Below are 27471 nucleotides of genomic sequence, written 5' to 3'. Positions count from 1 at the left end.
TAATCAAATCACATCGAGGGATAACACACTTTACTTCGTTTAACCCCATGCCAAAATCACAATAACAAAAAGTGATAATTTTTTTATAATGGCCTTTTTGATTGGTGTTTATATAGCCAACCGATAATAACAGGACGTCAGTTGCTGGTTCTCAAACAATAATAGACATTTTGCATAAAAAATTGAATTACTACTAGTACGATATTGACGACAGAGGGCGGCATTACACATTTTCACTGCTGTTTTTTCGTTCTTTTTTCCCCCCCTGTACATTTGGAACATGAACGTGCGATGTCTGCAACGAACAGCAATGTCAGGTAAGTTTATGAATAATTCTTCTAACTTAGTATACTGAGACTTAGTGCCCCTTTAAGACATTACAATGACGGAATGACTCGGGGTGCAAGTCAACATAGAAGACTTTTAGTTAAGTTTGTAGCACAATGTGAATTTTTACTTGTTAAACGTTACACTATTAGCTTGATCAGAGTATTTCGAGAGAACCTGGTTTGCACCCCACCCCGATAATTTACAACATAGTTATAACTATGACAGTTGAAATAAAAACCCTGTCAATCCCTCAAAGTAGTTACATAGTTGACTGCTAATGACTGGGGAAAAAAAAAACATTTTTTTTTGCCTTTTCACCCCCCCCCCTTTTTTTCAAGAATTTTCTTTTTTAAGTAAACACGTATGAACTGTTAGTTACTTAAGGGATGCATAATTTCTGTTATATATCTATTAATTTTATTCAATTATTTTTGTTTCTCTTCGTTGCCGGTTTTTCGCACCATCTACAGCTGGATCCAAGGGTAAGTAAAATAATATCAAATAATAGTTGCCAAGTGAGGGCGCTATACTAATACTATACAAAAGATATCAAAAGTATTTCAATATTATGGCATCCTAAAGTTGTCCAACAGTACACTTTTCCGATAGTGTAATGGGAAGAGTTTATAAAAAAATATGCCGGTAAAAGTAAGAGTGTTTACAAGTCTCCATTCTGCACGGACGGAGGCATTCGTTTATCGCGGACAGCATTCAAGATTGCTTTGCATTACCAAATCGAAGAAATGTCAAACAGAAGTCTTAACTACTCCTTGGAATGTATCTGTTCAACCAGCTAATGAAGTCCACTGGCCTTTTTCACGTTGGACAATAGACCACAAAGCACAGTTGAAAAGATCTATCACAATAAGATGTTTAGTTCTTCTGGCTTTCAACTATTTTGCAGTAGTTACGTGTGACGGTGTAACACCAAGTACACGCTGCGATGTACAAATGCATGCAAAACTTACACTCCGAAAGTACCGAACAACAAAAGTCACTGTAGAATTCACGATAATATCACGACTGAAACAAGCTGAAAATGCAATAATTATAAACTCACCCAATCAACATAGCTCATTGAAGTATATGGTGTTCCCATGCTGAAATCCGTGAAGGGTAACGGCAACAATTTAGCCGAACTTTCTGGGCCAGTTTAGCAAGATGTGCACAGATGAAGTAATGGCCGTTCTGTCATGGTCGCAACACCCTGACACAAATTGATGCGGGATAAGATTTATTTTTAATTAACGAATCAAAAGTACCAACATAATTCACAACAAATCATTAACTTCATTTTTTAATGAACAATAATTTCACTATCTCAGTCGTAGAAATGGTTTTGGAATTTGCAAGCGTAAGAAAATCAGGGGACTACTTTCTAGGGCGCGGATCTTGAACGAAGATAACCAGCGGTAATCAATTACTTGGCTTCTGTTGGTATCGCTTGAGGGCGCCTCTCAATAAGGGAACTATCAAGTTAACCCGTGTCCGAATGTGTGACTTCGGCTACAGCTACGTCTAGATCAGCGCGTCTTTCAGTGTTGAAGAATAGGCAGACGCGCGCGATCTAGCCATAGCTGTAGCCAAGGTCGCCAATTCGGACACGGCCTTAGTGTGGTTTGCTATTGCTACCGATACAATCTATAACAACTGTTTTAACAAATTATACTTATTCTGTTTTTCTTTTATGCTGCTCCTAATCCGTCTTTCTGCTGATAGAACTGTCATGGAAGAGTAAGTCACCCCCCCCCCACTGTATAATAAATACATTTGTGTTATTGAACAAACGTCATCCAATGATCAGACCATACAGATTGGACGGCCTGAGCCCCACCTCTCTACCCACCCTACAATCGACTTGTTGACAAGTCGTTTAATGTCTGTCGCGGTGATAGCGTTCCGAATCTCCCCGCGATTCCCGTGGTATTCTCGCGAGACTGCTTGCCCCGCGAGACTACTGCTCTCACGACTGCAATCACATTTTATATGAGGAGTAGAAATCGGCAACCAGCAGCTCGCGCGAGAGCAGTGATCTCGCGAGAACACTGCCACAACTCGACCATCTCACCGCGAGGACCATTGACGACTTGTCCACAGGTCTAACCCTACCTTAAAGGGGCTTCCCCGGGATTTTGTCCCCACGAACACACTCAAACGATTGTTTTGCCGTGGGCCTACCAATAAAACAATACTTTATCCTCATGGTTTTATATACTTTTTTTTTTCACTCTCTCTCAAAATCTTCAACTATTTAATTTATTTATGTTTATTTGTTTAATTCAAACAGGTGATGAATCTTGCACAATTAAAAGTAAGTACATTTCTTAAATATTGATAATAACAATAATATGCTAACACAATATGCTAACATTAAAGGGGACTCGTTTCTACAGTGTTTAAAAAATGTGTGATGTTGCATTTGAGCTCAATTGGTCGTCGAAGTTGCGAGATAAGTATGAAAGAAAAAATCACCCTTGTCACACGAAGTTGTGTGCTTTCAGATGCTTGATTTCAAGACCTCAAATTCTAAATCTGAGGTCTCGCAATCAAATCCGTGGAAATTACTTCTTTCTCAAAAACAATACGTCACTTCAGAGGGAGCCGTTCATCACAATGTTTTATACTATCAACTTCTCCTCATTACTCGTCACCAAGTAAGGTTTTATGCTAATACATACTGATTTATTACCAATAGTGTCCACTGCCTTTAAAGCCATTTGACACTTTCGGTAAACAGTATTGTCCAAGGCCCACACTTCGTGTATCACAACTTCTATATAAAATAACAAACCTGTGAAAATTTAGGCTCAATCGGTCATCGGAGTCGGGAGAAAATAACAGGAAAACCCACCCTTGTTTCCGCACGTTTTGCCGTGTCATGACATGTGTTTAAAAATAAATCCGTAATTCTCGATATCGATAATTGATATTGTTTTAATGTTTTCTCAAAAAGTAAAGCATTTCATGGAACAATATTTTAAGAGAAGTCTTTCACCATTACCTTCTGTAAACCCTGTAGGTTATTTGTAAATCGGTGATTTTTTTAAATTGTTAATTGTTTTCTGTTTCAAAAGTGTATAATGGCTTTAACCATGATCTTTCTTAACCCTTGACTGACTCTTAGGGTGAACACGCAAGTAGATCAAGACAAAGAGACCGAGACGACAAGAGGAGATGGGTAGATCTTCTTAATCAGAAAAAACGCGACCTTCAACATCAGATAGGACAAGACCGCATGGATTGATGGGAATAATACATAGGTAAATCACAAAATGCTTTTTTGAGACAATTTATTATGGTTGAAAGTATAGACGACTTGACCTGTGACATCACATGTTTACGAAAGAGCCACAGAGCCTGGACTTCCTGCAGGCATGGTGTGTACACAGCCTAATGGACGAAATAATAAAATCTATTATTTTATGGAGATTGCACTGTCTAATTCTTATCAACTTTTGATATGATGAACAGGGGAACATCTCAAAACTTTTCCAGCTTTTAGTTGTACAATTCTTGGACTTATGTGGAAATTCTGATACAAAATGTCAACTTTCCCATATGACCTGCACAGTATCTTGCCTGCCAGAATACTCAAAGAATGTACAAGATCACACTTTTTGTAAACAAACAAAGTTCACATGGTCTATATGAGAGCACTGTTTGGTTTAGGTGTACAGACAAATTAATACCCAAACCCATTGCTTTAGAATTGTGTCTACCAAACCTCAACATGATTAATTATTCACACGTTACCTCGTCAAACCAAGTGAACATTTTCGATTTGTAATATCAAGTTAACAACACATTGTGCTTTGTTTTTAACGAATTACATACCCTTTCTGTTTTTGTCTTACAACAGGTACTTATGTCGATATACAACACGAATTTATTACATAAATTTATTTGAACCGACTGGATGACTTTCGCCGCTGCAGTTGACGCACTCCCAACCCTCGCTATAGACTGTGTGATTTAAACCAACGAGTAGAATACCCTCAAGATAAACACTGAGGGCGCCACTTAAAAAAGCTAAGGCATAGACCTTGTCGTGGAATAGTCCATTTGCATTAAGCTTGCATCATGGTCTAGCTAGCGATCAACTTTGATCGCTAGCTAGACCAGCATGCACCTCTTTGTATTTTTGAAAATGTCTAGGCCTACTATGACTGAGGGTGCGTTCGTTTTAGCTCCCCTGGGTCGACCCCGGTCTGCCCCCGGTACGTTCAAATAGCTTTGACGTCATTCCAGGGGCTCACTCGGGTCAGCCCCCCCAGTGCCCTGCTTGCGGAGTGGGTCACTTGGGGGCTGGCCCCATTTGCATGACGTCACTACAAGAGCGGTGAGTGGTCGTGCGTTCAGCTCTTGTCAGGGGCTCACCCGAGTGGGCACCGCGGGGGTAGACCCAGGGAAGCTAATCGAAACCCCGCAATTAAGCAGGCCTATCGTTAAGACCAGAGAGTTTTTAGCGTGAGGGCGGTGGCGTGCTCTAGGCCTTAAACACAGTCGATACGGAGCAACCTATTATGCCATTAAAATTGTCCCAATACAGAAATGTCCATGTAATATTTAGAAGTACTGTTTACAATTGTAGCTTATGATCTTTTAGTGAATGTGTTTTCTTTAGAATTACTCCTATCTTTGAACATAAAGAATGACAATTAAGCATCAAGATAAGAAAGACGCAACAATGCACGTACATTTTGCTTTAAAACAGCAAGTCAACAAAATAATATTGAGGTTATGGTAATATTGTTTATTGTCGTATAAAGTGACTTTTCTGCAAGACCACCAACATGTTCTTTGGTAACATTCCATTAAAAATAATGGTTTATTTAATGTAGTTATAATGGTTTAGAGACGTGCACTCAAAGTTCAAAAAGAAACGAAGGGGGAAAGTAAATTGAGAGAAACTGGGAAGATTCTTTGAAGAAAAAGTTCACGTTGGTTTCCAATTAAAAACATTATCTTCTATTCTCTTAAGACTTAATGGTTTCAAGCAATGTTTAACTTGGATTAAATTTGCTTTCATGCACCTTCTCAGATAACTGTACTTTAAAGCCATTGGACCCTTTCGGTACAGAAAATAAAAATTCACAGATTTACAAATTATTTACAGGGTTTACAGAAGGTAATGGTGAAAGACTTCTCTTGCAATATTATTCAACGAAATACTTTACTTTTTGAGAAAACTTTAAAAGAATCTCAATTCTCGATATCGAGAATTACGGATTTTTTTTAAACACATGTCATGACAAGGAGAAACGTGCGGAAACAAGATTGGGTTTTCCCGTTATTTTCTCCCGACTCTGATGACCGATTGAGCCTAAATTTTCACAGGTTTGTTGTTTTATATAGAAGTTGTGATACTCGAAGTGTGGGCCTTGGACAATACTGTTTACCGAAAGTGTCAAATGGCCTTAAACTTAAGCTGCACTAAGTTATTAGGCAACTGTTTCAAAACAACTGGCAACGCTTAAAAAAAATGTCAGGGTCAGAGTTGGGTCCTGCTCAAATCTAACCCCGAAGATTTTTTTAATTTTTTTTTTATAGAGTGTATGGAATTATTTTAGTTAATTATTTCGCACACTAGGCAAAGAAAGAAACCTTTTTGGCTGTAAATAACAAATGAATAAAGGGTTCATTTTCTGTGTGTGTTTCTGTCATTAAATTATTAAGCAGCTGTAATTAGTTTTGGCCTGGGAGCGGAACTTAAAATTCAAAAGCAGAGAGTATTTTTTAGTATGGTTAGAGCTCACTTCTGGTGCTGACTGAACTAAACAATGAAACATGTATAACTAGTATAAAACACGCGTAGAAACTAGGAAGATGCACTTCACAATACTTTAAGACAAACCTATGACGACTGTGATGACATCATGACGTTTAATGTAGAGTAAGTCAACATTCTGTAAATTAGTCCACATTTCACTTTAACATAAAATGCAAAAGTTTTCGCGTAGCAACTCGTGCAATCACAATGTTAGAGAAAATAATGTGCAATACAGGAACTGCTAATATAATGGGTCCTATCTAGAGGTTTTTTTTATGCACATCGAACTTGGACCAAAGCTTCACAGCATTAATTATCTTGTTCAAAATCACATACCGTATTCTAAGGACAGTAGCTTGAAAGATGTGACATCCGAGCAGAAACGGCCATATGTAAAGTCGTGTTAAGCACACACTTGTCTTTCAACTTGGACAAAAATGAATTCTGAAAATGAACCATTATTTGAGCAATGCACTCATTTTAAGCAGCTAATGCAATCTAGTCTACAGCGAATTTACTAAGAATAGCTATAGCGAGATCTAGAAAACTCCCCCTTTAATTGTACTGGTAGTTTTTGGTTCGACCTCTATTCATGTGTCATTACACTTTAATAATGCCGGTGTCCTAGTGAAATCTGATCGGCCTCTCATGGGGGAAATTTGAAAATGGCATGAGGAGGAGGATTCAAAAGAGGGCGGGAACAAAATATCGGGGGGGGGGGGGCAGGATCTGAAGCTACAATAATAATAATAATAGGTGAATCGTGTGTAATTTTATGTTAATTTTCACAAAATAAAGATTTATAATGATGATGGAACCCCAGAAACCTATTTTAAAACGTGTGTACAACATTGGTAAGATCGACAATTAGTATGTCCACATATTTGACAAAATTCATACGGTATAAAGATGATTATATTATTGGAACAATTCCTTTGAACTATTGCTTGAAATGCGAAACGTTTTTGAGAAACAAATAAAACTGTTTGGATCCGCGAGTCTAAAAACAAGACTTTTAACAAAGGAGAAAACTTTTAATTTGTGTGTTCAATGTTTTCACATGACTCTGAAAACCAGTTGAGCTCAAAGTTTCACAGGTTTGTTATTTCATGTCAAGTTAAGGTCAGCTAATACGAACACAGGTCTGTGACAATTTATTGCCAATGCTGTCCGCGCGCATTGAATAGAACTAAATATATACAGAGTCGTTGCTTAGAAGAGTAGTATGTTAGCTAAATTAAGTTAGATGTGATGTCTTTTAGTTTTTTAATCAATATTAAAAATAGTTCATGTCAATGAATTATTAAAAAACCTTATCCTATTATTTTTTGTTAGTATTAAACAATACAATCATGTAATTAATGGTATTTAAACTGCACTAGGGATGTCACGTATTAACGAGCCTAAATTGACGCATATTTTGCTTGTTATCAAACTGTACATAATTATGAAGACAAAACATTAAAAGCTAAATAAATATTCTATCAAACTGTTTCGGTAATTTTTCAATTTCTTTGCGTGTTTATTTTCACGAGGTTTACCGAGTTATTTTTTTTTTTTTTTTTTTTTTTGCATAAATACACCGATGTTTGTTTACAGTGTACACTGCAGTACTTTCCCGAGGTTTTGGGAAACAAAAGAATCACAAGCATATTCCTCGGGTGGGATTCGAACACACGACCTTTGCAATTCTAGAGCGGTGTCATACCAACTAGGCTTTCAAATAATATAATTATAAATTAGTCATCAAACGGGAATTTTCTTCGCCTCGGTGTGTATTCCCCCAGCCTAAACATCTGACGTCACACTTCGAGGCTCGTGAATAACGCCAGAAACCGGCATCAAGAACCGGCGTGTAGTCTAACCTTTGACCTCAGTCATTTCACATAGAGATACGAAGTCAAATTCTATTGCGGACGTGGCAGCAGTGTACTGTTTAGTCAGCTAGCTCATGTCACTGTATCATTGATATAATTGTATCCAATGGAATCGCTGGATCTAGCGGCGGGGACGTGTCTTTATCCTTGCGGGTAATTAAAGACAGGGGCTCAGTCTACCCCCACCCTTTAAAAAAAGGTGGGCTGAATGAAGTTTGTTCAAAAGAGGGCGCCCTCAGGTTTAACAAAACTTGTGGGGGTGAAGGGGGGGGGGGTTACATTAGCATTTTTCAAGTTACAAAATTATTGGTGATATTCAAGAAAGAGTAAGTTGAAGATTTTCGCTTGTGTCTGCCAAACAGGCTTGATGCTAACAAAATTCACCACATTCAATTATTTAAACATTCGGAGACTTGTTTTTTTTTTTTTTTTTTTTTTTTTTTGGGGGGGGGGGGGTGGGGGGTTTTGGGTGGCATTTCGAACATTATTGCTTTGTTGAGGTCAAATAAATTAATAGTAAATAAACAAATAAATTACAGTTATTGCAGCCAGGCGAATGAACAAAGATAAACTATTTTCCAAAAAGCCTGCCTCAAATTCCGAAATATCATTCAAGGCTGTTCGAAGGATATTTATTGCAATCCTATTGTACTGTTTTACAACTTTATTCAAAAAGTCACGCTTTGTGTCAGTGAAGGCAGGGTACATTCATTGATAGCACGTACCATAATATTAATTTAATCTATTGAGATGGGACGTAAAACAGTGCACAATAGAGGGCGGTATCAGGCTTCCTGTGGTCTTTCATCAAACAATCGTTTTACATTTTAGCCGTTTTGATTATTAGATTATGGTTGAAGGACAATGCAGCTGAGCTTTTTCCGGAGCAAAATCATAATGAAGGCATTGTCTTGCAATTTCCTCCTTTCAGATTTGTTTTTCTCGAGTTGTAATTTAAAATAACTTATCTTTTTGCATTCGAAAAAAAAGGTATGTATTGTATGAATCTGTAACAGCACTCGTGTGTAACCAGCCCAATACTATTAGTCTTCAAATACTTTAAACAATCAACCAACAGAAGTATTGTATTCATTTCACTTCACTCTACATCAATACCTGGCGAATTGCAAAGTATCTTCTAATCAGATTTGCAGAGAAACACATTTCGAGCTTGCTTCATTCTGCTGTACTTTTCCTTTGCAGGGGCCAATTTTATAGAGCTGCTTAAGCAAAAGAAAATGCTTAAGCACGGAAATAGCTGGCTTGTTTTACACACGTTACTGGCCAAAATTTTATGCCATATACATTGCATGTGACTGGTATTTAGCTGTTGTTTACTTATAGCATAACAATTGAGTGGAGTCTTGGCCGGTAATTTGATTTTACTAAGCAAGGATTTTTTTGCTTAAGCAAAATTTTGTGCTTAAGCATCTTTATGAAATTAGGCCCAGGTCTCCACAATTACGAACGTTTTGGGTATAGTGCCTATGATTTCAGACCTTTCAAATCTTCGTGCGCGCGCATGGCGCGCAACCTTGGTTAACTAAAAGGTTGACCATTTCGACTCGAACCCAGGCTGGTCGACCATTGGTTGACTACTGTGGCCGACCATTTGGAACCAGCCTCGAGCCCATGGTTTCTTCACTGGTCCCAACAGCATGTTCCATTCTATCATGAGTAAAGCGCAGAGGGGAACCAGTGACACTATGGCGAAAAGGCGGAACGTTGACTAGACTTCCAAATGAGTCGTTCGAGTGAGTTCGTCACTGCGCATTTTACGTTGCTGGTCGGTAGTCAATCACGGGTCGACTGGTGCCCACTCGAACTTGCTCCATGCTCAAAAGTGGTTTCTCAATTTCAATTGTGGAATTGAACGCTCTGATTCGCGGAACGGGAAGGAACCTTTATGTCAATAAGAGCTGCTGACTAAAACTATTACATATAAAGGCTATAGCATGTCGTGTTCGAGCAGCCTGGCGACTCAAACACAAGTTATAAGACCTCATCTATTTATATTAATACTTGCAAGTTTCTAGAGTACTCAGGTTGTATTGAAACACACTTATTTGGAAAACACGGTCACCACAGAGCAGTTTTTCAACAAACTGAGCTGATTTTAGATTTTGTTTTATGCAAGTCGCCAGACGCACAAGGCCTGAAGGCCCCTTCAAGGTGTGAGCTAAAACCAACTATTTTTCCAGGGGCCATTGCCACTAACTCCCGAGGCTGAAACAGGGTTGCCAAATTTACAGTTCATAATAGGCTTGGATCATGGTGACACTGTAGTGTTTCTTCAGTTACGAAGATGCGTTGGTCGATTGTGATTTACGCGATATTGTTCGTGGTATTTCGAGGCGGGCTCGGGGAAGCGGCTGACGGTCGAAAGCCTCTTTACGTCGGCGGGCTGTTTCCGCTCTCGGAGAAGGATGGTTGGAGTCGGTTCTTTGGTTATGGAAGCCTGAAAGGGGTTGAGCGAGCGATATCAGACATCAATAACAGGACTGATGTTCTACCTGGGTACGAGTTAGTGCTGATTTACAACGATACTGAGGTATGTGTTTGATTGTTTTCTCTTTGAACGTTAATTGTTATGGTATTTTCTTTTCTTTTTGATAGAGGTGTGTGAAGTTTATTTCCTTTCTTATGTTATTTTAAACTAAGGTTAGTTCGCTCTAAATATTCTTCTGTGTAATCGAATATTTCAAAGGGAATGAAACAATACTATAAACACTGTTTAATGAAACAATACATTAAACCATTGTACATAATTATAAAGTAACAAAATAAAACTTACAAAGCAAATGGATGCCCAGTAGAGCATAAAGTAAAAGAATAAAACTCCCCCAAAAGGCGATGTCTCCCAAATTGTTTTCTTATACATAACAGTATTGCCTGTAAACGAAGTAGTATTCCGTGGGACGAAATAATGTTTAAAGGAAACGCCATAGTAATTAAAAGGTCGTGGGTTCGAATCCCACCGAGTAGTATGTTATTTGTTTAACAGAGCTCGGGGAAAGTACCGAGTATAGAGTGCTACACACATCGGTATGTATGGGTAAAACCAAAAAACCAAAATTAATACTCTTTTTCCTCGATGCAAATTTCCATCTATTGGGAATTAGTAATTGTTATAACAGTATTCCACTGTTACTTTGTAAGGGTTTGATCGTGTTTTTGAAATAACATGAGTTATAAAAACTCCACAAAAAAAACAAACAAATGAATACCAAAATCCAGAACGTAAAGCATGTACACGCCAGATCCTTAGTCGTTATTCGACATTGAATAGTCCATTAAGAAAGCCTAATCGACTTGAGAATAGGGAACTTGTCATTGTATGTAGTAATTGAATGAGGAATAATGGTGAACCAATTCAATTCGGATGTGTGTAGAGAATCCTTTCAAATATTACAGCACATTTTTCTCGTTGATAACTATTAGTCATTGACGTCTTGGTCATGTTCCTTGTATCGAATATCAATTATGCACGCTAATAGTCATTTTGCATCTAGGAACCAGACTTTTTTGTTCTTCCAGCTCGGTTTGGTTACATTGACGTCAATGGGAAAAAATCAAGATGGCTGCACCATGATAAAGGTCTATTTCGGGAATCCTTCTTCGTTTGCCCATGAGCTAGTTCAACAAAATTGTAAAGAACAATATACTGAGTATAAAAAACAACCTTGGTAGGCCTACACATGTGTCAAACTAAGAAAATAATTATTGGCATACTAAAAAAATGATTGAACAAAATTAGAAACTGTCTCTAGTCTTCTTCTAGTCTTCTTCTAGTTAGATTGAATTGTCCATAGAAGCGCATAATTTTGCTCGCATGCCTACTTGAGTGGTGAGTGGTTTCAACTTAAGATTCCTTGTTTGATAATAATATTGTTCGTTCCTGTACTTAATTTTTTGTGGTTGACTAAAAAAAAACGAAAAAAAAACAAAACGGTTTGTATCGAAGGCAGTCAAGGGCAGTACAATGGGAATCTAAAACAGTGTGCATAAAAAGCAATTACCAAAGAATGAATCACCTTTGTTGTTGTTGCATATACCCTTTTTTTTGCAATATAAATTGTGGTAATATTAATAATGTGAAAAACAACATACATTTATAGTTTACAAATACTGCAGTAAACCAACCACACTACGAAGGCAAATACCAACTGCAGAAAACCAATAGAATTGCGGGACACGCCTCCCACTTAAAATCTTGAGTTTTTTAATGCTAGTTTTATGAGCTTTTATATGAAGATTTTTAAGTGCTTTTAAGGTCGTTCCTAACATTTTACGACAAAGAATTACCACATGAAAACGGATTTAACATGCTTGACATTGCAACAGGATGCAATTTTTAAATCCAACTTGCCCTTTTTATGTGCATTAAGTTCTAAATTTCGCCCACCGATGAAAAATCCGAAGATATAGACCTAAATCCTTTTGCTTTGAATAACATTCATGAAGGTAAAATCAAAGTGGATCCGTGAAAGAAACACTCAGGGCTATGAATTGAACGCGGTCAGTAATTCTAAAACTATATCAAGCACTGCACGAGGCATTGGACCGTAATCATAAAAAAAATAGCAATTGCTTTGTCTAGGCTTTGTTTCAATGTATTTGTGTGGATCATTGTATTCTACTTTTAAAACATCTTTCTAACCTATGCATTTTAAAACAAATGGTTACAAACGCTTTTTATAGACCAACTCGTCCGATCAAGGCAAAGTGTTCATTTAAAACACAGCAGCAACAACAACCAAGGAACAAACACCCAAACACCCCAACAGCCCCCTAAAAAAAACAGAACAACATTTCTGCGATCATTGTGTAGACACTGCTCTAGAATTGCAAGGGTCATGGGTTTGAATCCCACCCGAGTAATATGCCTGTGATTTGTTTCTACAGAACTCTGAAAAGTATGTGCAAAACCAAAATGAATATTCTTTATCCCCTATGCAAATTACCGTCTATTAAAGACAGAGGACACTATTGGTAATTGTCAAAGACCAGTCTTCTCACTTAGTGTATCTCAACATGTATGCATGAAACACACCTGTAAAAACTTGAGCTCAATTGATCGTCGAAGTTGCGAGATGATAATGAAAGAAAAAAAAAACACCCTCGTCACACGAAGTTGTGAGCTTTCAGATGCTTGATTTCGAGACCTTAAATTCTAAATATGAGGTATCGAAATCAAATTCGTGGAAAATTACTTGTCTCTTGAAAACTACGTCACTTCAGAGGGAGCTGTTTCTCACAACGTTTTATACTATCAACCCCTCCCAATTACTCGTTACCAAGTAAGGTTTTATGCTAATAATTACTTTGAGTAACTACCAATAGTGTCCACTGCCTTTAAAAAACTGTCGTTTACATTTTATTAGAGTTGAATTAGGACAATCGAACTCGAGACATTTGAAAATTTATTACAAATCAGGAAGGCTTGGATATTTTATAGTACATGGGAAAAGTCACTCTAAAAACTCACATGTAAACAATTTTGCTGTAAACCGTTTTTGTGAAAAATGGGATACGTAAACTATTGGACTGTAAAATATTGTTAAAGGCAGTGGACACTATTGGTAATTAGTCAACATAATTATTAGCATAAAACCTGGTGACGAGTAAAGGGGAGAGGTTGATGGTATAAAACATTGTGAGAAACGGCTCCCTCTGAAGTGCCATAGTTTTTGAGAAAGAAGTAATTTTCCATGAATTTGATCTCAAGATCTCAGATTTAGAACTTGATGTCTCGAAATCAACCATCTAAATGTGACAAGTTTTTTTTTTCATTCATTATTATATCGCAAGTTCGATGACCGATTGAGCTCAAACTTTCACAGGTTTGTTATTTTATGTATATGTTGAGATAAACCAACTGTGAAGGCTATTCTTTGACAATTACCAATAGTGTCCACTGCCTTTAAAGCAATTTAAGGTTTTGTTTTCTATCTTAGGGAGATAAAGTGACTGCTTTGAACAAGTTGTATGACTTGATATACCAGCCTCCGACAAAGGTTCTCATTTATGGACCTCATCTTTCATCTGTTACGGAGAGTGTAGCAGAGGTTGCTGGTCGATGGGCACTAGTTGAGGTTAGTAAATGTATAAATGGGTATACATTATTGAGTATCGAGCTCTTGTTGAGGTTTGTCAAGGTACAACTGGGTAATAAATATATCACTAAAAACTATTAAAATTTTGGCTCTTTTTGAGGTTTGTCAAGATACAATTGGGTATAAGTTGTTATGAAACTATTGAATATCAAGCTCTTGTTGAGGTTTGTCAAGGTATAATATTCATGGATATGTATAAATCACGAGCAAATTGTTGAATAATGAGCATTAGTTGAAGATACAATAAGATATACAGCTACAAGGTACAGCTTGATATAAATCACTATGAAAATATTGGATAATGGGCACTCGTTGAGGTATAACTATATAAGCACCCGTAATAAAAATTGCGCTTTTTGACCAACACAACGAAAAATTCTTACTTTTCAAAGCCACAAACAAAGACGATACCATATCGGCGTCTCAGCCCACACCCCAAACTCTTCACTAATGGTTGTACACGCATATTAACAAGTTATTGCTCCTAAAAAAATGGATCCTTTTGATAGATAAAAAGGTGGGTCACTTCAAGGCATCCGGACAAGCTTTTGTGTTCGAACGTGCAACTTACTATCCGTACTGAATAAACCCTGTAATGAAGAGTGTGGATTTACCGACCACGTTCATATATACCGGATCTTGCTAAGAATAAAAGCAGTTGAAGCTGTGCCAAAAGTCAAGTATTTTTGTCGCTATTATATTATTTCGGGGTGTCGTCTGAGAATAATGAAAGGATTATCACTTCCTACACTGTATCTTTTTTTGGAGTAAGTTGTAAAATTTCAGGGGATGCGATTAAGGACGACATCTTTTGTCTGTCGGGCCCAACTTCCTGATATCATGACGAAGTTCAACCCGAAATACATTTTCATTAATTTACTACCCAGTCAGTTTCCCTCGTGGTTTATAAAAGTAAATAAAAGAAACCAGATAAATTTAACAAACTAGTTCAAATCCTGGTTGGTTACACATTACTCAAGGTTTATCTTTAACCAATGTTGTTTGTAAAAAAAAAAAAAAAAAACGCATATAAGTACGTATGATTTGAAATGTGTAGAAAATGTCAATTCGGAAATGTATGACATAACATGCTAAATAAGGCCTTGACCCCTTTCACAAAGCAATCAAATGCATAGCAACGTTGGTGGAAATACTATACAGTTAGTTGGAGTGGTTTTTAAAAGAACTATTGGCTTAAGAGCATCACGACAATCAGAGCATACTGATCGAAACGTCGAGTTGAAACTAACGGCTCTTTTCAGAACCACCCCAACTCATTAGAGATAGTCATAACATGGTGATACCACAAACCTTTTATATCATGTTGTATCTGTTTTATCTCATATTTTTCATAGTCAATTAATTGAATCTTCATTAATTTGGCAATTCTATCGTAGATGGCGCCCTCTTCAACTCCGGTCTTGAGTAAGAAGTTGAGGTACCCATACGTGTATCGGATGCTCGTGTCAGCTGCTGGGTTTTCTTATGCACACGTGGAAATATTTCGGCAGTTTAATTGGACCAATTTTGCAACCCTACATGAAACGTCAGAGCCTCATGCAGGGGTAAGCCGTAAGGCAAATCTCATGTATTCGCTTAAGCAAAATAAGCTGCTTAAGCACGAAAATAGCCTGCTTATTGTACCATATTGTTGTTGGCTTAAATTCCCTGGGGTCGATTTCACAAAGAGTTAGGACTCGTCTTATCTCGAGTTAGGACGAGTAACTCGTCTTAACGTAGGATTAATCTTAAGGTCTGCATGCTACAGTGCAGGCCTGGGACTCGTCCTAAGTCCTAAGATTAGTCTTAAGTTAGGAAGAGTTTTGTGAAATCGACGGCTGCCACTTACATTGCTTGTGACTGGTATTTAGATCCTGTCTACTTAGCATAACAATAGAGTTTAGTCTTGGCCGGTAATTTGATTCTACTAAGCAAGGATTTCTTTTTGTCTAATCAAAATGTTGTGCTTAAAGGCAGTGGACACTATTGGTAATTACTCAAAATAATTATCAGCATAAACCTCACTTGGTAACGATTAATGGGGAGAGGTTGGTAATATAAAACATTGTGAGAAACGGTTCCCTCTGAAGTGACGTAGTTTTCGACGAATTTGATTTCGAGACCTCAAGTTTAGAATTTGAGGTCTCAAAATCAAGCATCTGAAAGCACACACCTTCGTGTGACAAGGGTGTTTTTTCTTTCATTATTATCTCGCAACTCCGACGACCAATCGAGCTCAAATTTTCACAGGTTTGTTATTTTATGCATACGTTGAGATACACCAAGTGAGAAGACAATTACAAATAGTGTCCAGTGTCTTTAAGTTGGTTCCAGGTTGAACAAAGAATACCCTTGTCGTGTCCATTATTCCACCTATGTCACGAGAAAATAGTGAAAACCGATTACACATTTTGCATGACATCGATTAAAATAAACAAAGTAAATAAAATGGTCAGTGAGCGGTTAACTCCAAACGGAATATTGTTCTTATTTGTTTCCCAACAAATATGACATTACAGACAGAAATCTTTCAAGGGATGTTTTCAACGATCATCATCATTAGACCGAGTAAGTTTTATGTAAATCTGTGATCCGTTTCTTACCAATTATGTTGTTTCCTTTAACTTTTAGGTAACAGTTGTTCTACAACAACTTGCGGAGAACAACAGTTTAACATTGATCGCTGCGGAAAGCTTTCTAACTGATCCTTATGAAGCAATGCAACGCTTAAAGGTGAACTACAAGATGACATTTGCGAGTTTGATTTTAATAATGCCTGGCACAATTACATGCTTAGTCACAATGTACCGCTTATATTAATTGAAATCCTCAGACTATCGATACATTTGCTATGTCAAATGGTTCGGCGCAAGCTTTGCAATGACGTCATCGTCGCCATCTTTGAACTCGAGGCAATAAGCCATTTGCGAGTTAGATTTGAAAAATGTTTTGTTATGACTTGCTTAGTCACACTGTACAGCTCACATTTGAATTCCTTATGCTATAGAGACAGCTGCTACGTCAAATGGTTCGGCACAAGCTTTGCTATGACGTCATCGTCACCCTCTGTGAACTCAAACATGAGGCAATAAGCCATTTGCGAGTTTTATTTTAATAATGTCTGGTACACTGACTTGCTTGGGCACAATGTACTGCTTACATTTGAATTCCTCAGACTATCGAGACAGTTGCTTATGTAAAATGGTTCGGGGCAAGCCTTTGTTTAGCAACCTCAAGATAAGCAGACCCTGGTACCATTGTGCTGTACACACGCATTCAGAATTGTGTATGGGTGTTCAACGTCTCTTACGTAACTAAGCAAAAGCTTACCCCCAATCAATTGACAATACCAACTTTCTTTCTCAGGAATTCAAATGTAACTGGTAACTTGTGATCAAGCACGTCTTTGTACCAGACAACATTAAAATCTAACTCGCAAATGGCTTCTTGCCAATGCCATAATTTTGTAAATTACATCCCCTTCTTACAATATTTCCCCTTTGAACTTTTTTTGATTTTAATATCTCAGGCCCGGGACGTTCGGATTATAGCGGCCAATTTCTACGAGAGCGTCGTTCGCAAGGTCTTTTGTAGTGTAAGTTAAAACCATTTCAAAATTACAAGGTCAATTAAAGGTAAAGTCAGTATACACTTTCGGAACAGAAAAAACAAGTTCACAGACTTACAAATAACTAACATGGTTTACGGAAGGTAATGGTAAAAGACTTATCTTGAAATATTATTCCATGAAATGCTTTAGTTTCTGAGAAAACATTAAAATAATCTCGACAACGAGAATTACGGATTATAGTAAACACATGTCATGACACGGCGAAATGTGTGGAAAACAGGGGTAGGTTTTCCCGTTACTTTCTCCCGACTCCGATGACCGATTGAGCCTAAATTTTCACAGGTTTATTATTTTATATTATGTTGTGATACACGAAGTGTGGCCTTTGGACAATACTGTTTACTGAAAGTGTCCAATGGCTTTAAAAATGACCCTATGTCACGGTGTTGTCACATATAAATACCAAACACAAATCAAACTTTATGCTATGAAAATTAAATTCTTTTAAATACAACTACTTATGTGTTTAGGCTTACAAACTCGGGATGTACGGCAAGAAATACGTCTGGCTGATTCCCGGTTATTTTGCGGACAGGTGGTGGCAAGTTGCGGACAAGGAGGTGACATGCACCCCAGATGAACTCAAGCGGGCCAGCGAGGGGTATCTGACGGTCACGTGGAGTATGTTTGGGCGCGAAGAGCTACCAACAATAGCAGAAGTTGTAAGAAGAAAACAACTGATATAGAAATATATGGATCCTGTAGTTAACTAACGTAAAAATGAGCAGTTATAATAATGCCACAGTCGTTTAGTACAGACAGTGGTCATCTTAAACGGTATCAAACTTATTTGCTTGCCGAAATGGAGCCCATAAGTTTTTGTCACGTGTTAACAATTTTTGAAGAAGCTCACTTTCAACAATTTTGCTCCTTGTGCGGTGTTATCTTTGGTAAGAGTACAAATTTTATGAAGAAGCCGCCATTTTGGTTCATTGCGTCATTTGAAGCTATTAGGGAGTTTTATTTTTCGAGGGGCCATCACTTTATGAACAGCAACAATTCGTAAATATTGTATGCGATGTATTTTGTTTATGGTTCAACAATCTATTTCAGAATATTGTGAGAAACGGTTCCCTCTGAAGTGCCATACTTTTCGAGACAGAAGTAATTTTCCACAAATTTGATTTCGAGACCTCAACTTGAGGTCTCGAAATCAACCATCTAAACGCACACATCTTCGTGTGACAAGGGTTTTTTTTTCTTCCAATATTATCCCGCAACTTCGATGACCGATTGAGATCAAATTTTCACAGATTGGTTATTTTATGCATAACTATGTTGAGATACACCAACTGAAGGCTAGTCTTTGACAACTACCAATAGTGTCCACTGCCTAAGAGAATAACTACCGTTTGATTAATCCATTGTGATGGTTTTTGGTTCCTAAATATTTTCAGACACCCGCCGAATATCGGCGTCAAATGGAGCCAGTCGTTGGCAGGCCCTTGTCAGATACTGACCGCGGTACTGTGGCTGTGAGCTACGATGGTATGTGGGCTCTAGCACGGGGTTTACACGAGGCGGAGGCGGTGCTTGCCCGCCCGTTGGATTCGTTCTATTACGGGGACACCGAGTACGCTGATGCCGTCGGTCGGGCCGTCCAACGGCAGGACTTCGAAGGAGTCTCGGTAAGTCATACTTTCTGAGAAGTTGTCGTATCCCACCGATTTCCATTTCTATGAAAATTAAAGTAGTATCTAAATTACTCAAAATGAAATATATTCCTTGTCAAAATGAGTGACAGGTGGTGTCAGGATTCGGACAGTTTTCCCACTCGAGAAGCGCCCTCACCGAGGCGAAAGGAGACAATGGGAGACTTTTGGGACGCTTGGTGGCAGCAGACTTACCAGGTAAAATCCATCGGACTCGGCAATGTACGCATGCTCAGAACTACATAAACAATGGGAATTTACCTGGTAAGTCTGCTGCCATCTAGCGTTCCAAAGTCTCCCATATTAAACGTGCGTAAAAATGTGCACGACTTGTACCCAGGCGTCTCTCTAGCGTAATATGCATCGGTCTGTTTCAAGATCAGAACATGGGGTGCTAGATTTGCAAAACAAAGCGCACTTTTAATTTCCAGTCATGCACTAGTTCGAAAAAAAAGAGAAAACAAAATTTACTGTGGTTTGCTTTTTAAACTAATGACTGTTCATCCACCATTGTATTCCTTACAGGGTCACGTGTCTTTCTCCAAAGACGGAGATATTCTTGGTACTCTGCTTATTGAACAGCATAGGGGTAAGAAATAATGTAAATTTTTTTGGTTTTTTTATCCAACAAAGGTTCGGTTTAATAGAACTATTCAAAGATCACTTTACTTCTGGGCTGGGCAGTTGTGGCAGTCCGCAGCAGAGCGCATTGGTTGGGCGGCTCTACGTCCCCCTTAATGGATCAAAGGATGATGATGATGCATGATGATGATGATTTTGTGAGAAAACAGAAAATGCGGTACCATTGGCTCTAATACGTACAGATCATAAGTACAATGCAACAAGTTTTAACATATTAAAAAACCAAAATTAATATTCTTTATCCCCGATGCAAATTTAACATCTATTATATCGTTGCGGTACCCGCTGCCAAAACATAGGATTCGAACTGCCTCTAGCTGCCGGGCAACCTCGGTAGTCTAGTTGGTAAGACACTGCTCTAAAAAAGCAAGGGTCGTGGGTTCGAATCCCACCCGAGTAACATGCCTGTGATATTTTTTTCACAGGACTCGGGAAAGTGCTACAGTGTATACAGTGCTAACACACATCGGTGTATGGGTAAAAACCAAAATTAATATATGAAAAGCTGTTTGCTGCCACCTAGCGTCAAAGTCCTTATTAACGTCTGTATTATTAATTTTTTAAAGATGGTGTTGAAACAGCCGTCGGAGCCTATGACAAGAATACCGATTCGATGTCATGGCTTGTGGATACCAGTGACATATGGTACTACAACGGTAAGAACATCCGTTTACCAATTCTTGATTGTAGTTTAGAATATCATTAAAGGTGCTATAACAACGGTCTTTGCACGTATGATCCATCGCATGTTGACCTCTGACCTTTATAAATCGTAGCTGTAGAAAGATGGTAACTGGAACGCGTTTAGTTGCACATCATTGGATTGTTAGTCTCACTTGATTACACATCCAATAGGACATTTAGCATTAATAGCAAAACAAATTAGGAAACGAGAAGAAGTGATCAGTTTTAAATGAGGGAGAAAACAAATAAATAAATAAACGGGAAAACCATGCATCAGGTAGAGACTGGAAACATGATCCACATGCAAGGCTCCGGTCTAAGGTGGGATTCGAACCGGGTCCCAGGGGCAAAAGCAACCACTGAGCCACTGACCCGATCCCGTCGTGCCAATAATAATAGTTTTTGGAAGAGCACACCAATTCCAATCGGTAGGGGTCGCCTTGACAAAGAGTTAGGACTAGTCCTAACACAACACTAGTCCTAGGATATGCTTAAAACGTATGGCTAGTCATAAGTTAGGGAGAGTTACTTGTCCGAACTCGACATAAAAAAAAACTAGTCTTTACATTTTGTTAAATCCATTCATGGACATACGAAAAACCAATGAAACCTTTTGCAACTATCTTTGCATTTTGACCTTTGACATTACAGGTGGTATCCCGCCCTTTGATTCTGACACCACGAGAACCATAACACTGCTTCGGGCAACACCGATGCCTATAATGATCACTATGTGTGTACTGTCGTCGCTGGGTATCGTCTTTGCAGTTTGTTTCTTCGTATTCAACGTCTTGAAAAGGCAAAACAGGTAACAGCGCCCCCTTGTGAGTAAAGCAACCTGGATTAGTCATTTTGATAACTAAGTTCTGAAGTTAAGGGCGCCCACTTGTGAGTGAAACATCGAGCATTATGATGCTGGCTACCATAATTATTATACTATCTTGGGTGCGTTCGTTTAGCTTCCCTGGGTCGACCCCGGTGTGTGGCGTTTTCTTTTTCCAGGACGAACGTGTGCAGATAATTACCCACGTTCGTCCCGAAAAAAAACCCGCCACACACCGGGGTCGACCCAGGGAAGCTAAACGAACGCACCCAAATACTATTTGGGGGAAAAACACCACTCGACCGCTCAGATTTGTGTTTGTATTTATTGTTGTTTTGTTTTTCTTTCTAGACAAGTTAAGATGTCGAGCCCGAAAGTCAACAATCTGATAGCAGTCGGGATAACTCTAGCCTACTTGTGCGTCATTCTAATGGGTGTTGACATCTCTATGGTGAATAGTGAAACATTGCTGACTGTATGCACGGTATGACAGTTGTGATCGTGTTGATTAGTAGTCTTGGTGCAAGACGTTTCTCGTTCCCTTTTCACGCACACCGCGGTCAAATTCACCGACAGCGCGCGCACCGACTAAACCTGACTTTAGTTCACTCCGGAACGGTGAGTGGACTATAAGCCAGGTGAGTCGTTGCTCGCGCTGTCGGTGAATTGGCCGCGGTGTGCGTGGAAAGGAAACGATAAATGTCTTGCATCAAGACTAGTTGATTAGTTAAGACTTATTTTGTTTATTCATCAAAACATGAAGAGTGTTTTCCCAGTTATAAAACATCATCTTAATTGAAAAATAAAGCCACACAACTTATGAACAAAAACCCATTGAAATACAATCAAGCGTTGGTAACTAAAAGCGTCAATATTTAAGCAGTGAAAATATACTACTGGATAAATACACCCCACACGCCCCACTATACAAACCTATGAAAGTGAATCATTTCACTGTCTGGTGGCTAAAAGTAAAAAGGAATTCTTGAAACGATTTCTATTCACCCAAGGGTTGTGGTTTCTACCCGAGCTGGGTGAAAAGGGTGATCATTCTTAGACACTATAATACATTTTTAACCTGCATTTACAAACTGTCTATCTTTTTTAGACACGGTCCTGGTTTCTTGCCTTGTGCTTTACCATTGCATTTGGAGGAATGTTCACCAAGATGTGGAGAGTGTACAGTATCGTCATCCATAACAAGACAAAGCGAAAGGTAACGCAAACACACCTTTAAACACCTACAACTGAGTGGACCTTCTCTCGTCCCTTATCTAATTTGTGATTAAAGACAATTAATGGACACTATTGGTAATTGTCAAAATCCAGTCTTCTCACTTGATGTATCTCAACATATGCATAAATTAACAAACCTGGGAAAATTTGAGCTCGATTGGTCATCGGAGTTGCGAGATAACTATGAAAGAAAAAACACCCTTGTCACACGAAGTTGTTTGCTTTCAGATGCTTGATTTCGAGACCTCAGTTGGACCCAACTTTCACCCAACTGGGGACCTTATTGTTCTTCTTGAATATGGGTACCCAGATCAATTGTGTGTATTATTTCCCACACACTCGACCTCACGGATTGGGTTCGTGGGGTATGCTATTGTTCAACAGTTTTTCCCCTTTTCAACAGAGTTCCTTGTGGTGACCAAGTTGAAAACAACTTTCAAGAGTTCTTTGCTTTCTGTGAACAAGTTACAATGTGAATGCGTACCCAAACTGTTGTCTTCGCAATGATTTATTATTTTGACAATCTATTAATACCAATACACAGACCAAAATGTATATCAAAGTGCTGAATGGGGTTTCTTCAAACTTTGTTCTGATACCTTTCCATACTAGTCTGCTAGTCCTGAATAAATAATCATTAAAACAAAAAGAATAAAAGGTTTAAATTTGTTTGTTTCTTTTTAGGTTATCAAAGACTACCACCTGTTTATTATCATCGGTGTGTTGTTACTGGTTGATTTCGTCATCCTCATACCATGGCAGATATTTGATCCGATGCAGATCGAAGAAGAGAGAGTTCTTATTCCACAGGCAAGAAATAACAAATTTTCCTGAACAAATTCCGGGTCAGAATTGTCCAGATCAAATGAAATGCTTACCCCAAAAATGGTGAACAAAATTTAATCTTAACTCAGATTCATTGTCATTTTGACTAATTTCTGTATCATTTGACACAGATTCCGGATTTAACTGACCCAGAATGGCCCGACGGGACCCTGATCCGGGTCAAAATATTCTGACCCGGAAAGTGTTAACATTGTATAGTCTTTAAAACGAATCTTACGCTAATCATTATGTCAAATCTTTTCTTCAGTCATAGTCACCAAAAGTATGCATTTAAACATGTCCGTTTCAATGTTGTTAAAGTTATTGGACTTAGAATTGTACGGAGGCATAATGCGTATAAGCTTCCTTAGGATTGTAGATGACACTACTCTAAAATCTACTCAATTATGTGGTATGCAATTCCGATAATCAAATTTCATTCACTGGAGCAATTAATTGTGTACTTTGATTACAGACGGTTGACGACATCGAAATGTACAGAAAGTATGAGCAGCTTCACGTCAAATGCACATCAACAAACGACACTATATGGACTATGGCGTTAATCATTTACAAGGCATTTGTGGTTGTCTTTGGAGCATTTCTGGCTTGGTCTACAAGGTAAAATACCTTCTTAGCATACCTGCTACAAATTTTTGTTTGCATACCACAAGACACTGACACTATTGGTAATATTATCAAAGATCAGTCTTCTAACTTGGTGTATCTCAACATTATGCATACAATAACAAACCTGTGAAAATTTGAGCTCAATCGGTCGTCGAAGTTAATAATGAAAGAAAAAACACCCTTGTCACACGCAGTTGTGTGCTTTCAGATGCTTGAATTCGAGACCTCAAATTCTAAATCTGAGGTCTCGTAATCAAATCGTGGAAAGTTACTTCTTTCTCGAAAACTACGAAACTTCAGAGGGAGCCGTTTCTCACAACGTGTTATACCATCAACCTCTTCCCATTACTCGTTACCAAGTGAGGTTTTATGCTAATAACTATTTTGAGTAATTACCGTTAGTGTCCATTGCCTTTAAATGACATTTATAATAAAGAGAGTGACCAGTGTCATTACGACCTATCCCTTAAAACACTCTTGGTGGCGCACTATAATATAATAATATGTATCATAGACCTTATCGCAAATACCAATGCGCAAGCGCAGACTGTTGAATGAGGTGCATTGTGGGATAGATATGAATCAAATTTTGCTACCAGCTAGACCACAATGCACCTAATTCAAAGCTTTACGCGCGCGCCCCAGTATTTGCGAAAAGGTCTATTCTCTATGGTGATTTCACACAGGAATGTCAACGTTCCAGGTCTGAATGATAGCTACTACGTAGGTCTCTCTATTTACAACACCGTTATCTGCTGTGTGGTTGCAGTTCCACTCTCCTTACTCAATGTCTCTTCAATCGGCGTGACCTATGCCCTAGTTTCCGGTTTCCTATTGCTATGCACGACCATGTCATTGTGTATGCTTTTTATTCCGAAGGTAAGATGTATTCCAAACTCAAGGGTTTTGGGTACTTTTTGTAAGACAAACAAAACACAGTCACAGATTTACAACTTACACGGTTTAAAGATGCTGGTAGTATAGAAAGCTTCCCTTTAAATACTACTTGATGAGGTGCTGTAGTTTTTGAGAAATGGGTCAAACAATGTCAGAGGCTTGTATTTGTCTCACTCACATGAAGACTCGATCTATTGGGAAATGAGTGCATCGCAAAATTCAACTTTGCATTTCGCTTGCTCGTTAACTGTTCTACCTCAACCTGTGTCCTAAAATTTAATGACCAGAGAAACAAAATGTGAGTCAAAATATGCATATTTAATTTTGTCACCCCCTCTTTCTGTAAACGTAGCCCCACCCCTTAAATGGGCAAGATCCGAGACGGGTCCATATGTCTAAACATGATCTTTAGGGTATTAGAAACAACCTAAGGAAGTTTCATGCTTTTACCACAAAGTGCACACTTGTCCACTCCACACATGGGCCACTATAAGTACCCGGACTAATGGCTCTCTTGATACATTGATTTCCATTAGCTATTGGTATCAAGTAACGAATACTCATACTCAAGGTTTTACTGCGTGAAGTGTGATTGCTTCGTAACATAATATGTCCTACTAAACTTCTTGAAATATTTTTGTCTGAAATATCTTACTATTTAATAAATAAGATAATGTTTCGTTACTTGTCACCTTTTCAAGGTTATAGCAGTTTATAAGAAGAATGCAGTTGGGGATGACGGTCTGGTAGGCACCATGGTTGGGACAGTTAATCGCCGCCCAGAGACCACTTTTAACCATGAGGCTCTGGGCAGCAGACCCACTGACGACACTAGCCAGCCGGGACACTCCGGAGGTAGCACTCACCGTTAAAACAAATGAAACAGGATTGGCAACACAGGTCTATTACGAGTTCACAAAGGGCTATACGATTAATCTTAAAATCACTAACAGTTACTACGAAGAGGCAGATTTCACGAATAGTTTCTCGAGACCGGTCTTGGTTTTTGACATGTTGGTCACATGCACAATATGTGACCGGTACGCTGCTCATTCCTGCTAAGCAGCAAAGTGTCAAGCAATATTTTCTGTTTAAGCAGCTCTTCGACATTAAGTCCTTGATCAGCCATGTATGGGCCCGTTCCTATTCGAACATCTGGGGGTCACTTTGGTCTCAAGTACACCGCTTCAACGAGTGAAGGAATCGAACTCGCGCACTTTAACGGGACCACGATCGAACACGCGCGAGTCATTCGCATTTTATTCTGGGCAGGGGCATTAAACTATCCCCCGAACCTCCCAGCGTCCACAAGGGCATCTTAGATCTTCAGTCATTACTGTTTTCCGTTCGTTGCAATATTTTTTGACGATGTTAGCAAATCAATAAACTCGATGGTTAAATTTGAACGATGCAAACAAATATGAATGATTGAACTTATGTATACTATTATTGGAAATAACTCAATTGCTCAAACTATTTGTTAGAATAACAACTAACTTGATAAACAAGCAATGGAGAGCTGTTGGTAGTATAAAAAATTCTTTGTGAGAAACGGCTCCCGCTTTAGGTAACACAGTTTTTCAGACAGGGGTAATAATTTTTTACTAAAAAAAAAATTCATGCATGAAGCCTTTTATTAAGCATCTGAAACAACACAAATTTGTGGAACAATGGTGTTTTGTTCCTTCATTGTTCTCTTGCACATTCAATGAACAATTGAGTTCAAAATTTTCACAGGTTTGTTATGCTTGCTTATGTTGGGATACACCAAGTGAAAAAATATGTCTGGTGCCTTTTCAGATTGACACCTTCGTAGTCCATTACTTCAAGGTAGCCTGAACTTTATTCTCCTATGTAGCATACAGAAGTCAATATTAAAGCATTATTCACACTTCGAAAAGTCTATTTCTTAATTTCCTCCGCAGCCCCCAAAAATCAATGTGTCAAGCGTGCCGAGGACGAGTTGTCCTGCAAACGTAGCGCAATACATGGTCATGTTTTATATAACAACATTCTTTAGATAAAAGGAAGTTTACTAACAAGACAAACTTCCATCTAATCTTATTTTGTTGAATCTGTAGAGCATACTGAATCAGAAAACATTTTTTTTTTTTTTTACAAATGTAAATTGCGGCCATCTTGGTTTTATGTTTTAATTATGTTGTTCTTCAACCGTGTTTAAGTCTTTACTAATATCGTTTACTTATGTGCGTTTATTATTGTAAATTCGATGTATTACTATTTTTAAGTATGTTAAGATTGTCTTTGTTAAACCTGAAGTGGTAAATTATGTTATGTTATTTACAAAAAATATCTATTGGTCGATAATTAGTTGATAAGTTAGGTAGCCTTACAAGT

The 27471-nt window shown here is 38.3% G+C and overlaps 1 protein-coding gene, 1 long non-coding RNA gene and 1 other non-coding gene across 3 annotated transcripts; all 3 read left to right on the top strand.

Moving 5' to 3' along the window:
• Window positions 1-255: 255 nt before the first annotated feature.
• Window positions 256-7587, top strand: LOC139953553 (uncharacterized). Its single transcript, XR_011787994.1, has 6 exons — window positions 256-317; window positions 801-812; window positions 2050-2064; window positions 2618-2641; window positions 3455-3590; window positions 4190-7587. It is a non-coding gene; the product is annotated as an uncharacterized lncRNA (long non-coding RNA).
• A 2695-nt stretch (window positions 7588-10282) lies between these two features.
• On the top strand, window positions 10283-25985 carry LOC139954084 (gamma-aminobutyric acid type B receptor subunit 2-like). Its single transcript, XM_071953744.1, has 16 exons — window positions 10283-10528; window positions 13935-14072; window positions 15491-15658; window positions 16725-16826; window positions 17623-17688; window positions 18195-18386; window positions 19122-19352; window positions 19902-19965; window positions 20585-20674; window positions 21354-21510; window positions 21877-22009; window positions 22634-22741; window positions 23446-23571; window positions 24062-24207; window positions 24903-25095; window positions 25815-25985. Exons 1-16 carry the CDS (start codon window positions 10283-10285, stop codon window positions 25983-25985), a joined length of 2331 nt encoding a protein of 776 aa, XP_071809845.1.
• On the top strand, window positions 20346-20418 carry Trnaf-aaa (transfer RNA phenylalanine (anticodon AAA)). The gene has a single exon. It is a non-coding gene; the product is annotated as a tRNA-Phe (tRNA).
• Window positions 25986-27471: the final 1486 nt, after the last annotated feature.

Source organism: Asterias amurensis, chromosome 22, assembly GCF_032118995.1.
Source record: "Asterias amurensis chromosome 22, ASM3211899v1".
Classification (NCBI taxonomy): domain Eukaryota; kingdom Metazoa; phylum Echinodermata; class Asteroidea; order Forcipulatida; family Asteriidae; genus Asterias; species Asterias amurensis.
Note: the sequence above shows the minus strand (reverse complement) of the source record. Positions and strands in the feature narration are given on the sequence as shown.

Coding starts and splice junctions, on each gene's coding strand:
- LOC139954084 (XM_071953744.1), top strand. CDS start 10,283: ATGCGTTGGTCGATTGTGATTTACGCGATATTGTTCGTGGTATTTCGA. Junction 14,073..15,490: donor GTCGATGGGCACTAGTTGAG/GTTAGTAAATGT, acceptor ATTCTATCGTAG/ATGGCGCCCTCTTCAACTCC. Junction 17,689..18,194: donor TTCGCAAGGTCTTTTGTAGT/GTAAGTTAAAAC, acceptor TTATGTGTTTAG/GCTTACAAACTCGGGATGTA.